This window comes from Nicotiana sylvestris, chromosome 7 (assembly GCF_000393655.2).
Source record: "Nicotiana sylvestris chromosome 7, ASM39365v2, whole genome shotgun sequence".
Lineage (NCBI taxonomy): Eukaryota > Viridiplantae > Streptophyta > Magnoliopsida > Solanales > Solanaceae > Nicotiana > Nicotiana sylvestris.
The window spans coordinates 44426496-44446437 of record NC_091063.1 but is presented as its reverse complement, the minus strand read 5'-3'; the positions used below and the strand labels follow the sequence as shown (position 1 = coordinate 44446437).

Sequence of the window (19942 nt, the reverse complement as noted above, 5' to 3'; positions counted from 1 at the left end):
GTACGTACATACATACATACATGTATATTGTTGCGGCGTGCAGCCCGATCCGTATATATATAATCCTCACAACCAGACCCTCGGTCTATCTCAATCATCAACCTATTGAGGGTCTGATTGTGAGGTTAATGATTGATATAGACCGAGGGTCTAGTTGTGAGGTTAGTGACTGAGGGAGGCTGAGGGTCTGGTTGTGAGGATTATATATATATGGATCGGGTTGCACGCCGCAACAATATACATATATGTATGTATGTATGTATGTATGTATGTATGTATGTATGTATGTATGTATGTATGTGTGTGTGTGTGTGTATGTATGTATGTATGTACATATATATACATACATACATACATACATACATACATACATACATACATACATACATACATACATACATACATACATACATACATACATACATACATACATACATACATACATACATACATATATGTATGTATATTGTTGCGGCGTGCAGCCCGATCCATATATATATAATCCTCACAACCAGGCCCTCAGCCTCTCTCAATCATTAACCTCACAACCAGACCCTCGGTCTATCTCAATCATCAACCTCACAATCCGACCCTCGGTCTATCTCAGTCATCAACCTCACGATCACTCGGACCATCAGTAAAACAGGGAACTCAGCCCAAACAGTTTTCACATTTTAAGAAGTAAAGTGATAAAACCAGCTTTAAACAATAAACAGGTAAAACATGACTGAAGATATGCTTTCAAAACAAATAGAGTAAGGAAAAATAGTAAAACTGCCCCTAAGGGTCTCAACAAGTCGGCACAAGGCCCCAAACATGGCATACAGCCCAAAATATAATATCAATCTCTTAAATACGGAATATCCTAAGATTTCAAATCAAATACGCGACTTACCAGTGGTACGGGATGGACCAAGTCACAATCTCCAACGGTGCACGACTCCACGCTCGTCATCTAGTGTGTGCCTCACCTCAAGTAGCACAACGATATGAAATTCGGGGTTTCAAACCCTCAAGACAACATTTACAACCATTACTTACCTCGATCCGGTCCAAGCTCTAGCCCACGATGCCTTTTCCCTCACGAATCGACATGCAGATGCTCCAAATCTAGCCACAATCTGCACATAGCTATTAAAATATGCTAAGGGAATAAAGCCCACTCGAAAATATCCAATTTGCATCAAAAATCACGAAATTGCTCAAACCCGGCCCCCGGGCCCACGTCTCAGAATCCGATAAAAGTCACATCAATAGAATCCTCATCTTCTCACAAATCTATACATACCAAGAACATCAAAATCGGACCTCAATTGCCCCTTCAAATCCCCAATTTACACTCTCCAAATTCAAGCTCTAATTCCTCAATTTTAGGCTTAATTTCCATGAATAATTAGGTAGAATTCACACAAGAATCGAGTATTGAGTTCAAAAATCTTAATTTCAGGTGTTATGTCTTGAATACCTCTTCAAATCCTCTCAAAAAGCTCCAAAATCGCCCAAAAATGGTGAACGTTAGCCCCAAAATCGTGGAAAATGGCTATTTAAACATTGTGCCCAGGCATCAAAAACCTTCTTCGCGAATGCGGGATACCATCGTGTTCGCGCTGAACAAAAACACCAGCCATCAAAAATTCTCTATGCATTCGCTGCACCAGCCTCGCGAACGCAATACACATTGGATACAGAGTTATGCGAACGCGTCCCAAGACTCGCGAACGCGATGAAGAAAGGTCCTCCAGCACAGCTCCTAGCCCGACTATATGCGAACGCGATATGCCATACGCAAATGCGAAGGAGTCCTCCCCTGCTGCCACGTGAATACACTACGCGTTCGCGACACGTGCCTCGCGAACGTGATGAAGAACTGAGGCACCAGATATCAACAGTGAAACATGAAGGAAAAATAACCCGGAATCAATCCGAAAACACGCCCGAGCCCCTCGAGACCACAACCAAACATGCCAACATATCCCATAACCTCATTCGAACTTGTTCCAACCTTCGGAACACTCAAAACAACATCAAAACACCAAAATCGCATCAGATTCAAGCCTAAGAGTTTCAAGAACTTCCAAATTACGCTTTTGATCAAAAACCCAACCAAACCACGTCCGAATGACCTGAAATTTTGCACACACGTCACAAATGATACAACGAAGCTACTGCAACTTCCGGAATTCCATTCTGACCCCTATATTAAAATCTCACCTATCAACCGGAAAATGCCAAAATCTCAATTTCGCCAATTCAAGCCTAAACCTTTCATGGACTTCTAAAATACATTCCGATCACGCTCCTAAGTCCCAAATCATCTAACGAAGTTAATCAAATCATAAAAATTCCGATCCGAGATCATATACCAACAAGTCTAATCTTGGTCAAACTTTCTAAATTTCAAGCTTTAAACTGAGAACTGTTCTTCCAAATTCATTCTGATTACCCTGAAAACCAAAAAGAACAATTTACATAAGTCATAATACATCACGCGGGCTAGTCATGCCCGAGAACTGGTGAGCAAAGTGTAAAAGCTCAAAACGACCGGTCGGGTTGTTACATCCTCCCCCACTTAAACATACGTTCGTCCTCGAACGTGCCCAGAGTTGTTCTAAAAGCCAACCAATCGCTGAATAACCTTACCATGAACATATACTCGGGGTGATCCCATGTCACCCTATTTCGTATAGGTCCGATAACACAATGTAACTGAAATTTCACAGTCCAACCTAGTCCATGAACCTTAAAACCACATTTCCACTTCTGAAACCATCCGCAGGATCAAAATCTCATATTTATACTCTGACTAAGCCCGAACAAGCTATAATAACCCATACTCGCAACCTCGGTGCAATTACATGATATACCACATAACTCAAATGCATGAGCGATAACTTCTAATAACAACAGCTACACAATCAACCGAATATCAATAGGAAACCTCTTATCAACTAAAGTCTCATTCCAACACTTTCATATACTGTCAATGATAAATGGAACACGTAGTAAGCCATAACCGTTTTTTTTTCTCTGATCAACCATTCATGAAGCCACTTCTCCTTGGCAATGGCCATAGCAAATTTCTGAGCTGAACCTTGATATTATCCTTCCAACATGCTGAAATCAAATCCTTTTGCAGTCATTAAAGATCCCGACGGTCTCATCTAATCCAACACAACTACTCTGGTGACATTGACACATCAATACAGACTAAAGCCACGACTTGTGCAATTCGTGCACCAATAAGCCACAATCCGAACTTACTCAATTCATGAAAATGACTCAAATGAAAGAGCTGTACCGCAAGCTCATTAGTACCACCACAACACAATGCTGAGAACCCGTCTCATATCATAGAAACAGAACACACGAATATAACCCGCAGGATCATACCTCTACATAGCTTCACTCCAATGCGCGGCCTCATCCAAACACTGGTCCACGTGAAAACACCTTAAGTCACTATGCTCAAAATCGACAACCGTGCGCAATATTATGTCTAAATCTGAAGCAATCATCATAACCACCGAGAAGCAATTGATATAACATTACACATACCCGAAGGGACACAACCGATACGCTACCCGCCAAGCAATACCCAGTACTCTACCCGCTCAAATTCCACTGAGAGGCCCCAATAACACCGCACCACATGTGCCTATAACCAACAAACCCTAACGTCTCGCAACACAGAAAGATAACTCATAGATCCCCCTGATTACTAATAGCTCGATAACAACCGAATCAACACATCCCTCACCAATAGTACTCAAAGTCAACAAAGTCGTCGCGATACAGAACACACATCCATATAGGTCTACCAATGAACCACGCATCAACACTAGTCACCCACAACAGATAAATGACCCTCCAAAGGTTCATAATGACTGAATCATAGCACACACTATCATCTGACTAATTTACCCACATCTTTGTCGTCCACAACCACGAGCTAACCTGTATATGAGAAAATTCAGTCTCTCAATCCGTAAAGCATATGAATTACCATATCTGATCCCAATTTCGCCGCTCGAATATACAACACACCTGTAGTACTCAATCATCTCATGAGAGGTCCACCTATAATTTTTCTAAGCCACCAAGCAAACTCGAATATCATCCGTCGATCAAACAAGATAGTGCCACAATGCCAATAAAGCATCTGTAACTCAAGCACATCGCCCTTTTTGAAATGTTATACCCTCATCAAGCCATACCAATCAGTGATCTCATTTATCTAGTCACCTGAAACTGCCCATGATATCTAAGAATTTGTGACCTTCCTTTCAAATCTGAACCGTGTACTTACACATGCAAATCTCAATCCTACATAACATACTGCATAAACCATACCATACTAGGATAACCACGAGAACTTCATATCTCTTCCGGGCTACAAACAACTATGTACTCAACTAACCAATAACTTTCCATTGATCCCATCTAGAAGAAAACCACTATACATCCCATGCTCTCCACGCCAATAGAAAAAATATACCTCTCTAACTGTGGTGGAAACCATCTAGAACTCTCCGAATTTCATTTGCACAAAACTAAACTATCAGGACTGAATCCTTCTAACTCAACCAAGCTACGCAAGCCACTAAAATCCAAGAGCATTGTCACGAAACACCTGTATAAACTCATTACCTCATAAGCATCCAAAGAGCTAATCATATCCTTACCACACCGATCTGGCCTACTACCAAGCTATCCCATCTATCCGAGTTTCCTTCTGATCTACCGTCATCTTGACACTTATTCTTGCTACAACACCACAATTCCTTAACCCAGACTCACCACACGAGACCCAAGAACAAACCCACACCATCTAAAACTCATAAGCCGTCGAATACTCTCTTAAATATTCCCAAAAGCACCACATTCAAAATACTTTACTCTAAAGAGACTTTCTGCGAATCTAAATCTGTTACCTTTACCTTTCTGATACTAATACATAGAATCCCATAAATGATATAGAAATGCCACAAATCTTGACATCTTTCAATGAAAACTCAGTTTCTAGCCACACATACAACTTGAAAATACCCAATTGTTACATGTAAAATCTTGAACACATTAGAACTATTCTCGAGAGTCATCCACTCTACTCAAACTGCAATTAGCCCGATCAAAAGAACCGAACAACCTGTGCCTCATTATCACTTCAGACATTGTAGAATGCAACCTCATCCCAATACAACCAAGAAACTTCCTACTCTATGCACCGAGCATCTTTTACCAACAACAACTCAAGACATTCTGTGATTCTCACACACCTACGAAGCATGACATAACCTTTGTCACAATTTTCCTTTACTCGAGCCATCCTCAGTCTCAATCTCCATAAGCCAAACTGATTTACCAGTACGCCTCAAACTGGAACTAACATAGCACATAACCGTACAATCAACTAATCAATAGTAGACTCCCCCACTTGGCTTGAAGCCATAGATCAAAACACACTCAATAACTCATAACGTATATACTCTATTGCTGTCATAAAACCATAGTGAGATTAAACTCAACCCTTCATACACTCGTGAACATAGACCACCTAGTACTTTAAATCTTATGCAAATCTCACATTCACCCTCGTAACAGTCAAGCCCACTCTCTTAAGCGGCCCAAATTTAAATTTCAACAAATATAATTCATTTGTAAATGAGACCTCCTAACAGACAACATAAGGATCACATAACCTCAGAACACTCCGCGGGAGATAACCCACCTGCTTTGCCTCCAACTAACATTTATGTATACCTTCCACCGTCATAAACATCACGCAGTCACTTAGTCTTCCTGAGTCTGAACTCATATCGCAACAAGAAATTTACTTCACTCCCAATTAGGAAACACGCCCATAACTCAGGGTTATACCTCAAATCGAGATGAAAATCAAGTACCTAATAGTTCTTGTATCCCCCAGCAGACCCTTCTCGTCGTTTCCAAATCATAAGAATACACCTCGCAATCATAACATGCTCATCACCTAGCTATCCAGTCATTACTCCCCTTAATAGGGACACAACAGAACATATAGATCCAGAAGCACGCGCTCATGAAATCAACAGCTCAGGGCTCGAGCTATAAGCAAAAGATCCGGCCTCAAGTCTTCCAAACTGGCCCAACCTCAACACACAGAGATCATATCTCGCCCTTTGATCGGGGAATCACAAGCCATCGACGCACATCTGATACCGAGCGCTCATGCGCGCATACGAACGCGTGGAAGGAATTCAAAGAGTTACTTTTCAAGCTGAATCAAGGACGCACGATAAGAATTCAAGAATGTGAAGTTTTTCCTAAAGGTTCTGCAACCTCCTGAGGATAAATACAAACGTCTCCGTACTGATCTGCGAGACTCTACTAAACCTGCTCATGACTCGTGAGACCTATGTAACCTAGGCTCTGATACCAACTTGTCACGACCCAAAAAATGACCCGGTTGTGATGGCACCTATCGTGAAACTAGGCCAGCCGACACAACTCTCGAATCAACCATTTTCCAATAAAAGTTGTTTTTAATACCATTTATAAACCAATAATCTCATAATGAAAATTTAAAAGAAAAGTGCGGAATAATTACACAAGTCCGACATCGGGGTGTCACTAGTCATGAGCATCTACCAAGGTCTGAATACAACAAGAGTCAAAAAAAATGTACTAAATACAGTAAAGGAAATGAGAGGAAGGAAAGCAGTGCTGCGAATGTTGTACAGCCGCCTCGCTAACTCCGACGACTCTACCTCCGTGCAATCAACACCCGCTACCGGGTTCCGAAATACCTGAATCTGCACATGAGGTGCAAGGAGTAATATGAGTACTCTAACCCAGTAAGTAATAAAAGTAAATAAAGACTGAGCAGTAGGAAATGATGAGTCCACATTTATGATAACACAATAAGCACAACAGGCTTTCAAATCAGAATACGAGTCAATTGTCTTATTTAAAATCCAGCTTTTGGTAAAATCATTTGAAAATGCATTCCAACAGTTTCAGTAGGGGTTCAACACCATTTATAATAAAAGAGATGAAAACCATAATAGGCCCCTCGGGCAAAACATAGTTTGTATACAGCCCCCCGGGATACAGAAATGTATACCCATTTCATAACTTAAAAACTTCAGTTTGAATGAAAGTTGTTTAAAGCATTTGTTCAACGTTTTCAATAGAGGCTCGGTCTAAAGATGAGTGAAAGCAGTAATTAAATCAACATATTCGATAGAAACTCACTTTAAGGAGGAGTGAAAAATAGTAGGTTCATAAATAAGCCCCTCAGGCAAAGCATCACTCATGTACATGTATATATATATATATAGCCCCTCGGACAAGCCTCTCAGTCACTCGTGACTCAACTCTTACCAATAAGCGCTCACACTTAGCACTCACACTCAACATGTACCATATAGTAACCGCTGCGGCATGCAGCCCGATCCATATATCGCTGCAGCGTGCAGTCTGATCCATATATATAGTCGACTGCGCTCACTGGAGGTGTGCAAACTCCGGAGGGGCTCCTACAGCCCAAGCGCTATATCGTTGTGGCGTGCAGCTTGATCCATATATATATATATATATATATATATAATCCTCATAACCAGGCCCTCGGCCTCTCTCAGCCATTAACCTCACAATCAGACCCTCGGTTTATCTCAATCATCAACCTCACAATCAGACCCTCGGTCTATCTCAGTCATCAACCTCATGATCACTCGGACCATCAGTAAAACAGGGAACTCAGCCCAAACAATTTTCACATTTTAAGAAGTAAAGTTATAAAACCAGATTTAAATAATAAACAGGTAAAACATGACTGAGGATATGCTTTCAAAACAAATAGAGTGAGGAAAAATAGTAAAAATACCCCTAAGGGTCTCAACAGGTCAGCACAAGGCCCCAAACATGGCATACAACCCAAAATATGATATCAATATCTAAAATACGGAATATCCTAAGATTTCAAATCAAATACGCAACTTAACAGTCGTTGGGATGGACCAAGTCACAATCCCCAATGGTGCACGACTCCACGCTCGTCTCTAGCGTGTGCGTCACCTAAAGTAGCATAACGATGTGAAATCCGGGGTTTCAAACCCTCAGGACAACATTTACAATCATTACTTACCTCGATTCGGTCCAAACTCTAGCCCGCGATGACTTTGCCCTTACGAATCGACCTCCGGATGCTCCAAATCTAGCCACAATCAGCACTTAGCTATTAAAATATGCTAAGGGAGCAAAGTCCACTCGAAAATATCCAATTTGCATCAAAAATTACAAAATTGCTCAAACCCGGCCCTCGGGCCCACGTCTCGGAATCCGATAAAAGTCACATCAATAGAATCCTTATCCTCTCACGAGTCTATACATACCAAGAACATCAAAAGCGGACCTCAATTGCCCCTTCAAATCCCCAATTTACACTCTCCAAATTCAAGCCTTAATTCCTCAATTTTATGCTTAATTTCCATGATTAATTAGGTAGAATTCACACAAGAATCGAGTATTGAGTTCAAAAATCTTACTTTCAGATGTTATCTCTTGAATCCCTCTTCAAATCCTCTCAAAAAGCTCCAAAATCGCCCAAAAATGGTGAAAGTTAGCCCCAAAATCACGGAAAATGGCTATTTAAACATTCTACCCAGGCATCAAAAACCTTCTTCACGAACGCGGGATGACCATCGCGTTCGCGATGAACAAAAACACCAGCCATCAAAAATGCTCTATGCGTTCGCGGCACCAGCCTCGCGAACGCGATACACATTGGATACAGAGCTATGCGAACGCGTCCCAAGACTCGCGAACGCGATGAAGAAAGGTCCTCCAGCCCAGCTCCTAGCCCGACTCTGTGCGAACGCGATATGCCATACGCAAACGCGAAGGAGTCCTCCCCTAACACTATGCGAATTCGTGACACACTTCGTGATCGCGAAGAGAAATTTTCTGCTGCCATGCAAATTCACTACGCATTCGCGACACGTGCCTCGCGAAGGCGATGAAGAACTGAGGCACCAGATATCAGCAGTGAAACATGAAGGAAAAATAGCCCGGAATCAATCCGAAAACTCGTCCGAGCCCCTCGGGACCACAACCAAACATGACAACATATACCATAACCTCATTCGAACTTGTTCCAACCTTCGCAACACTCAAAACAACATCAAAACACCAAAATCGCATCGGATTCAAGCCTAAGAATTCCAAGAACTTCCAAATTACGCTTTTGATCAAAAACTCAACCAAACCACGTCCGAATGACCTGAAAATTTTGCACACATGTCACAAATAACATAATGAAGCTACTGCAACTTTCAAAATTCCATTCCTACCCCTATATCAAAATCTCACATATCAAACGAAAAACGCCAAAATTTCAATTTCGTCAATTCAAGCATAAACCTTCCACGGACTTCCAAATACATTTCGGTCACGCTCCTAAGTGCTAAATCACCTAACGGAGCTACCCAAATCATAAAAATTCTAATCCGAGATCATATACCAACAAGTCAAATCTTGATCAAACTTTTCAAATTTCAAGCTTCAAATTGAGAACTGTTCTTCCAAATTCATTCTGATTACCCTAAAAACCAAAACCAATGATTTACATAAGTCATAATATATCACGTGTGGCTACTCATGCCCGAGAACTAGCGAGCAAAATGTAAAATCTCAAAACGACCGATCAGGTCGTTACACAACATTATCTATTTCGTCATTAGGAGAAGCTACCTCTGCACCACTAGTTGCTAATCAACTGATCTGTCAACCATCTACAGGTAGCAACAATCGAGGTTAGTATCACTTTATTCCCAGGCTAAAATTCATATTTTAGCAACTGTAGAGCTGCTCTTTTTTTTAAAAAAATCTACAATATAGCAGCTATTTTTTAAAGTTAAAAACTGTTGATTTTTGTGATAAAATCAGCTCTTTTTTCTGCCTTTCTTCCTTTCATGAAAACCTTCTGATATGAGGAATTATAGAACCATTAATATTTCTGCAGATAGTGTTTAGTATAAACTTTATTAGTATATTGTAAGTGTAGTATATTGTAATGCGATCATCTTGTGTGGCTAAGTTCATATTGCTGGAGGTTCAAGTTCATATTGAAACATGGGGTTCTCTTGGTTCAGCGTTGCTTGCATTGTTTAAGCAAAGATCATAACAAAGTCTGACATCATTTTCTTCTTGAAAATAACTGAAGTTGTTAGTTGGAAATACTGATAAACATAATATATTCATGTGCCTAAGTTACATGTTCAGTATTAATACTTTGGCTTAAATTTAGACCACCTCTTTGTTGGCAAAATTTAAATGCAAGATAATGTCACGAATACATAGTAAATATTACTTATCTGCGTTAATGTGGCTAGTCCTACGCATGATATATCAGCTAAAATTTCTCTTTATTTTTCAAATGATTCCTAAGAGCTGTATTATTGAATGTATTCTGATTTTGATGGCTCTAGAGGGTCATTCATCTATTTTTCACTTCCTGAATTTTGGTTAGTTTGTCTGTATTGAGGCAAGTAAGTTTTAGTGTGTTCCAGTGTAGATGGTATAAGTTAAAAGATTCACACTTAAACATGTAGTTGAAATACACATGTTGACAAATTCCACAACCAAACGCGAGTTGCATGTCAGCAACAGATGTTTGTTCATAAGATCCGTCTGTTTAAAAAATAAATTACCTGATCACAAAATCACTGAGTCCGTGAGGGCATAATACTCATTGTGGTACATTGGTAGTGTACTAGATATTCCATTTCAATTGGTTCTGCTTCCATTATTCTAAGTATCTAATCTGACTAAGTTTTCCTATCCTGCACGGCTAGTATTTAGTCTTAAGTTTTTTCTTAGATATGATAAAAACATGTTGGCGTTGTGTGTGCTTGCTAAGTTTATAAAGCAATAAACACTAAATTCACAAAGAAAGTGAAAGGAGTGGAAATCCTTTATCTGCCTGTTATGTGCTTTTCTTCATGTGTGTTGCTTGACAGATCGATACTTTCAACACTCTGCGGTTCTTCAGTTAAATTATGTACCTCTTTACTTTCAGTTTAATTTGATTTCTTCTCACATGGGATGTACTATATTTGAAGCAGAACATGTGGTCCTTTATTGTTGTTGAAAAATATTCATAGGAACGGAATATTTATATTGATGAGAAGTATCTTGGGGAGATCACCGTAGTTGTGCACTTATACCTATTTGTATTTTTATATCTGTAGAATATGAACTCAATAATTATTGATTCCAAATAAGGGAATTCTAAAACAAGTCAAAGGTTATTAAGTAGTGATAAACTACCTAGAGCAACCACATTGCATTGCAATGAGCTATTTGGTCCTTCCAAAGTGCTAGTTAACCATCATAAAAATAAAAAAAATTCGCAAAGAAGTCCAGGAATTTAAGTTGCTATTATTAATAAATCCCTTTATCAAAAATAAAGTACAAGAATGGAAATTCTAACCACTGTTAGCATGACTAAAGCAAACTGAGCAATTTTTATTCGTTTGTGTATCAAAAATAGGATCTATTGTTTCTGTTGGTGTTTCCATTGCTTCACATTTGACAAAGACAATTGAACTTTTTTTTAAAAAGAATCATATTGTCTTGTAGATTCTCTAAGATCTTATTGAATGAGAAATCTTTTGGATTATCCCTTTACTATAACTATTGGATGGTTGTGTCTTACTACGTTTCATGACATTAATATACATATATGTTTAAATGAAATCCTTTTATAAAGCTTTTGCTAAATTATTTGTTTTTTATTATTATTTGTAGGTGGAGAACTTGAACTAGGCGATGAAAGTGATGAAGATCTTACTTAGGAGTATTAGACTGATTCATGATGAAACTTTACATATGCTGTAGAAATATTTTATTTTTGTACACTTTGAAAACTTATGTGTTCTAATTCACTGACAGATATTGTTATATATTTTGCTTTTATGGATACTACACCTATTCTGGATTCTGATTTTATTTTTAAAAAATAATTTCTCGTAAATTATACATATTTCAAGGTATGTTACATTGTTGGTTTGTTTAACTGTTCCAATAGAGATATGATAGCCATTGCAGTAGCCCAGAAAATAACCATCGTAATATATCAACATAATCATTGCAATAGCATAAGTCTCAAATCGCATAAGTCAAAAGTGACAGTTGCAATAGTATAACGTAACCGTCGCAATAGTATTAAGTAACCGCTGCAATAATTTAAAATAACTGTAGCGATATCCTCAACAACAATTGCAAATAAACTCTATCTCAACGGTTTTTAAGCATTCCTGTAGAATCACAAAAATCGTGGCAATATCATTCAAGAATAACCGTTGCAATAGACTATCTATTGCATCAGTTAGTAAACCGTTACACAGAACCGTAGCAATAGATCTATTGCAACGAAATATGTTGTAGCGGTTACAAAACTGTCGCAATATCTCTATGGCAACAGTTTTACTGCCTGCCGCAATGCTTTTGGAACCGTTACCATAAGCTTAATTTCTAGTAGTGTAAACAGGTTTTTATAAATCTAAGGCTACCATGAACAAGAGGCAGCTACAACCGGAACGCAGGTATGTTTTCAATTTCAGCTCCTGTCGATCAGAGCAACATCAACATCCAACATCTGCACGCAAGGTGCAGAAGTGTAGTATGAGTACAACCGACCCAATATACTCAATAAGTAATAAACCTAACTTAGGTTGAAAGTAGTGACGAGCTGGAACCAAGGTCGGAGTCCAGCACCAATAGCCAACAATAGTTCATAACATAATGGAAGTAATAAAAGAAGTAACTTAGAGATAAAATGCTCAGCTCGTTCACAGTTCCGAAAAATAGGCGTGTTTTTCAAGTATATCAATGAAAACTCAAATCTTTTACCGAAATCGCCAAAAATATGAGTAAGTTTGAAAACTGTGATTTCTCCCAAAAATCCTTTCAACAAGAAGTAAGATGTTTCCTTTTTTCAGATAGCAAGAGTAAAATACACATCTCTATGTCTATATGTCAATATGTGTAAGAAGTCATGAATGACGTGATACCGTACAACATGAGAAAAATGCATCTCTATTCATGTATGTCATGTGTGCATGTCAATGCAATGTATCTCAGAGATGAACTCATGTACTCACACTCTTAGAGTACCCAATCTCTCTGTCTCAAACTTTCCACTCATCATGCTCAATCACTCGACACGCTCATCACTCAGTATGGTCAGTCCAGCCCACGGAAGATCCATCCCCAATATATACATAGCAACTGACAGTCAGTCACTCAGTACTGTATAAGGCTAATGCAGCCTAGGTAAAGTCCATCACCAAATATAAATGCTTCGAACAAGATCCATATCCAGGGAAGATTCATCTCTCAATATAAATCAACCGCGCTCACTGGGGTGTGTGCAGACTCCGGAGGTGCTCCTTCAGTCCAAGCGCTATATCAAGCCAATCATGGCATAAATCAATGATACTCGTTGCGGCGTGCAACCCGATCCACATATATACATATATCACTCATAGCTCAGGCCCTCGGCCTCACTCAATCATCAATCTCTCCGGTCTCTCGGGCTCACAATGCCATGAAATTAGCCCAAAATGATGATATGATGTGTCAATAAATAGCAACAGAGACTGAGATATGATATGAAATGAATAAACATGATTGGGTATGAAATTGTAATTTAAACAAATAATTCAACAGCAATACGATCTCGGTGGGTCCCAACAAAATAAGCATGTATTCTAGACATGGTTTCTAACATGGATCATAGCTCAATAGCTCTAGTACGTAGAGATTTCATGGTTATAGATAAGATCAGTTAACTACACAGTACACAGAAATAATAGAGTCATGATTCACACGGTGTACGCCTACACGCCCGTCACCTAACATGTGCGTCACCTCAACACCAAAATGTATTACACGTAATTCGGGATTTCATACCCTCAGCACCAAGTTTAGAAGTGTTACTTACCTCGAATAAGCCAAATCCAATACCCAGCAAGCCAAACGATGCTCCAAAAATACCATCCCACATGTAACGACTTCTGAACGGCTCGAAACTAGCCAAAAGCGACTCAAATACATCAAATAATGTCAAAGGAAACAAACACAATCGATAAAGGTCGAATCTGTAATCAAAATCTCAAAATCGACCAAAAAGTCAAACCTGGGCTGGCACCTCAGAACCCGACAAAACTCACAAAATCCGACAACCCATTCAATTACGAGTCCAACCATACTAGTTTCACTCAAATCCGACTCCAAATCGATGTTCAAAACTTAAAAATTTACTTTATGAAATTTTATACAAAACTCCCAAATTTCACTTTGAAATCATCAATCAAATGCGAAAAACGAATATGGATTCATGTAATATAACCAAAATCGAGTATAGAACACTTACCCCATTTCATATGGTGAAAATCACCTCCAAAAATTGTCCAAATTCGAGATCCCCAACTCAAAATATGACCAAATGAACAAACCTTCGATATTAAGTATTTTTACCCTACTGTTTTGCCTCATTTTACGTGACAAACAATCTGAAAACTTGCTTTTGATACCTCCAATAGATTCTTTGTGAAATTTCAGTCAAGATAGGCTTTTGAATCACTCCATTTGACCTTATAATGAAGGAGATGTGTTGGTTTCATTATTTGAAAATAGTGTAGATTTTTAAATACGAAGTCGGTGGTAATTTTGTAATTAATCTGAAAATCTAGCAACCCAATTCTTAGTAAAATGACCATAAAATCCTCATACGATGTCCAAATTCGACGATTCTCTTTGCTATGGATCCATAATTACGATATGGATCTAATGCTTCAATCAAAACAGATATCGGAGCTCATTTGTTTAATGTGGTACCATTTATGCTTGAAAAACGACGTCGAAACATAAGAAAAACGAGCACAACACAACCCAAACCTATCCGAAACTCACCCGAGCCCCTCGGGACCCGTATGAACATACCAACAAGTCCCATAACATAATACGGACTTAATCGAGGCCTCAAAGCACGCATAACAAAATCGAAACGACGCAACGCACCTCAAATCAAACTTAACGAACTTTCAAACTTTCTACTTCCAAAAACTCGTGCCGAAACATATCCAATCAACTCAGAATGAACTCAAATTTTGCACACAAGTCCTAATACATCATACGGAGCTATTCGTGCCCCCAAACTGCAGAGCGAAATAAAAATTTTCAAAACGACCGATCGAGTAATTACGACACCTATTCTTGACATAATATATAGGTTGGTAGCTTCTAACTATTTGGTGCAAATGAAATTGATCGATTTTACGTCAATACAATTGAAGTTAACGTTTTTGCATTTTAGAATAAAATTATGTCATGTTATTGGGTAGAATCGCGCATGTTTGCACTAATCCCAAACTACCGAGCGAAGTACAAATTCTTCAAATGACCGGTCGAGTCGTTATATACATAATACATAGGTTGGTAGCTTCTAACTATTTGGTGCAAATGAAATTGGTCGATTTCACGTCAATACAATTAAAGTTAACGTTTTTGCATTTTAGAATAAAATTATTTCATGTTATTGGGTAGAATCGCGCCTGTTTGCACTAGTTATAAAATGATTCTTTCACAGTTTCCTAAATAAATCTTGATTCTACTCTTCCTTTCTCCTACCTTTGCCCTCCCTACCCCTAAAAGTTAGGGGATTTAAACTAAACAAATACTCTATATATTCCATTGAATGTAACCCTACCCCTATAAGTTATTGAATTTAAACTAAACAGATACTCCATATATTTCATTGAATCCGAGATATATTTTTCGATTAAACAATGGAACTGTTTCGTTGTAAATTATCTTCTTATTTCTATTTAAGAATATCAGTATACCTAGTTTAAAAGACTTGCTTTATATGAACAAGATAGATTTATGTAAAACGCCAACAACCTAGACTTTACTGGTCATCATATTTTCCTAACTTATGAAAGGATGAGGGGTTCCAATTATGCTTGTCTGTCTAGATATGTTTAATTATTTGCGTAAAAAAGTTATTTCTGGATATAGGCTCTGTCGCTTGTATCAGTAATCACCACAAAATTCACCACATTATCATATTATGTTATATTATATAAAGTTCAAATCCGAAAATGATGTGCACTTTTCAAATAATCAACTCCATTTATAGGTCAAGAACTAGAGTAAATCATCACAAATATACACATCAATTAAACGTCGATTCAAGTTACAAGGTGTCACAATTCACAAACATACAATCGCCAAGCATAACCAGTTTCATTGCATTAGCACAAACTAATTTAGAAGTAGAAAGACAAGTCTGCCACTGTTAGTGAAAAGCTAGAGTCAGTCAAATCCAAAGCTGTTGAGTCACTGGTACATGTGCATGTCATTAACCAAAAAGTGTAACTTACAGTTTCAGCAATCATTTTCTTCCTTCAATGTAAATTCAACCGGCTCAAACTTCCAGCGAAAAGGAGAGGAGGGTGGTGAATCCCTCCTCTTTGGAGAAGATGGAGGAGACTTCCATGAAGATCTCAACCAAGAGAACTCTGACATAGGCAATTCTTCAGGGACAGGGTAACAGCGTGGGCTATCCATTCCTAGATCACTCTGCAGAGGCAAAAATATTAGCATGAGATCAATATAACACATTCAGATTTTTCCTTCCAGACCACACTTATGCATGTGAAAATGTAGAAGATGAAGGGCTAGACTCACCATTCCCATATCCATTTTTGGTATTTCAATAGGAGAAGCTGAATCTGCAGGAAAAATGTGCGGTAAGGTTCTCCTGAAGTATCTAATTGGACAAAATGCATAAAAATACTGTTTAACTGTATTTATTTTATGCTTGAATGAGAAGCAACAAGAGCAAAATATGCATAAGCAGAGATAGTGGCCACAACCACAATGCACCAATGCAATAGTAATTTTTTGCATCCAGGAACTACTTTTTCTCCAAATAATGGAGCAATCAAACACAGACCAAAAGACAATCTGAAGAATCAAAACTTCAAGCCAAGTAATATCAATAACAAATTGTAGCTAGAGAACTATAAAATGATAGGGCTGTGTTACTAGTTGGTTTTAACCTGGGAAGGATAAATTGAATTGAAAATTTTGGTTTCTGGTTCTTTTTTATTTTGGGTGTTAGTTTTCCTTTCCCAAAGTTCAGTTTTTAGATTCTAAGTTGCGGTAAAGAAACAAAATACTGAAGAAAGAAATGAAAATCTATTAGATTATTCTTATTTGTTTTTTTATTTATTATGTTGTCCAAAACTTCTTTAAGATTTTATGCCCAAATATTGCAAGATAATTTTTGAGTGGCAAGAATATGACAATTAACTTTTACAATTTTAAGACAAAAAAGTTGACTTCAAGCAACCAATTAGAAACTCAAAAGACGAAATTGAAAAGGAAAATGTTAAGCTGCATTGAATCTATTCCAGTAGGTGATTGAAATACCAACTAATCGAACTGACTTGTCACAAAACTGACAGAATACACATCCTACATTCCCACAAGAAAGAAGATATTACCACATCCAGGCAGAACTAAGTCCAAGAAATGTTTTACTGTCATTGCGGATCTTTGTGCCTCAATGCATTTTTTGTGATCATGCTGAAATGTCTCCTCTGCAATGTTAAGCTCGTTGGGAACTTTAAGCTCCTTTTGTGAACTCTTTTTCTTTGTTGCTTCTTCGGGAAGGGCAGTTGACTTGTTTGTGATGTCATTGAGGGCATTACGACTTTTAAGCCCTATAATACCTTTCTTAATAGCCTCTGGTTTACCACTCTTTGATTTGCCAGATATCACACCCTCTGAAAAAAATAAATGAAATAATCTGTAAGCATAGATGCAAGAATTTAATGAATTTTCCAGATAAACCGGTAAATTTCTGGCATGAGTATCTTAGACAAGGCAAAAATGGTAAACCAACTCGTACTTTTGAGGTACACATCCGAATTTTCATCTTGAAAGATTAGAGGCCTCTGAATGAGATGCTTTGCCATGCTTACAGCTCTCACTCAACTGATGCCTGCAGCATTACAGTGTTCCGATCAGAAATAAGGTACACAAGACAGTGAAATCGAAGAGCTGTATGAGTCGATGCTTCAAAAGATTTTACTCGGGACAAGCTCATACAGTGCAAACCAAACTACCAGAAGGAGAAGCAAAAACCTAGTCTCCATCTACTCTACAATCTCAATTTTGTCCTCCCCTAATGTCTTACTTCCTCCCATCCAAAATTCTCCTGTTTAGGCTTTAAAACTGATCTTGAATATGCAAAACGCAATGCTAAAAAAAATTAGGAAAAAGTAAAAAGGCATTTCTTTCAAAGTCCTCTCCGAGTGGAATCATGATATAATCTACAAATCTAATAATTGATAATCCCGGTAGACAAGATATCTTTGAATGGTAAGAAAGCAGAAATATTCAGTAAATAACTTAAAAAGTAGTAACATTTGCTTTCGAAGGGCTATTAACTCGCAATATGAAAAATCCCATTTTTAGGGCCTCAATATCTTTTTCCCTTTATTTCCACAATATCACTTCTTCCTCCCTTTTACCGGATATTGTTGCCCCCTGATGGTTACTAATTCATGCTACTTTTTCTCCTCTTTCCTTATCGTCTTTTGCCTCCCTCTTCATTCTTTCTCCCCCCCCCCCCTCTTTCCTCTTCTTCTTCTCCCCGATTCTTCCTTTCCACCTTTTCTTGAGCCGAGGGTCTATCGGAAACTGCCTCTCCAGCTAGGGGTAAGGTCTGCGTACATACTAACCTCCCCAAACCCCACCCATGGGATTATACTGGGTATGTTATTGTTGTTGTTGTTCCACAATATCACTTCTCAGATATCTGATTATGATTATTCAAAAGGAAAATCAGTACACCCAACAACTTCACACCCATTATCACATGGAAAACAAGTAACAACTGCATATTTGATCTGTCCCGACATATGTGACGTCCCAATTTGCTTAGACACGACTAGATTAAAGAAAGTTATTCCCTATCTTCAGATACCAGAATATTGAATTAAGTATCAAATTGTGAATGCAGCATTTGGGCCAGTTCACAATAAAAAGCAACACAGTTGATTCCCATTTAAACCGTATACATAAATTATACATCGATTATACACATATAATACATAAATTATGCATATATTATACCTCCACCGGCTATTTTTAGTTTAAGAGGTTGAGTGGACAGATATTTGGGTTAATTCTTCTAGATTTTACTAACAGAAAAAACGCGTTTCAATTATAAAGAGAGAGGGGATGAAATCTCGAGGAAACTTACAACTCGATTTTGCCGGAGAAGAGAATGCCGAGAAGATTGCGCCAGAGAGTGGTGTCAAATTAGGGCAAGAGCGGGAGATGAATACAGTTCAAAGTTGGGGAATTTGAGCGGTAAAAGGAACCCGACCTTTTGAAGCCCGAATTAATGCTTGATTCCCATTTTAGAGCCCTTTGGGCTACATTTCCAAAATTAGAATTGGGCCAAAACAAATGTAACGTATAAATGGGAGAAATTCAAAAATAGTCAAATTTACAAGTGGTCATTCAAAAATAGCCACAGTTTCAACAACAACAACGGCCCAGTATAATCCCACAAGTGGGGTCTGGGGAGGGTAATATGTACGCAGACTTTACCCCTACCCCGAGGGGGCATAGAGGCTGTTTCCAGGAGACCCTCAGCTCAGGAAAGCAACAAGAGACGATATATTAGTACTATCAATAGACTCATAATAAAATAATATAAAATATAAAATAACATAAAATAACAAAATAACAACAATATAAGAAATATAGGAAATACGAAAAAGATGGAAGGTATAATAATATCCAGCAGATAAAGCCTTGCATCAGTAGTTGACCAGTAGCATCCGAAGACTAACTCCTAACTGGCCAGTCTCACTCT

General features: G+C 38.3%; 1 protein-coding gene across 1 annotated transcript; it reads right to left on the bottom strand.

Annotated features, from left to right (window-relative positions):
* Positions 1–16192: 16192 nt before the first annotated feature.
* Positions 16193–19436, bottom strand: LOC104237124 (protein PATRONUS 2-like). Its single transcript, XM_009791209.2, has 5 exons — positions 19322–19436; positions 17963–18055; positions 17556–17837; positions 16735–16778; positions 16193–16626 (listed from the first exon to the last, which is right to left on the bottom strand). The coding sequence occupies exons 2-5, from the start codon at positions 18027–18029 to the stop codon at positions 16432–16434; spliced, it is 588 nt and encodes a 195-aa protein (XP_009789511.1). The 5' UTR covers positions 18030–18055; positions 19322–19436; the 3' UTR covers positions 16193–16431.
* Positions 19437–19942: the final 506 nt, after the last annotated feature.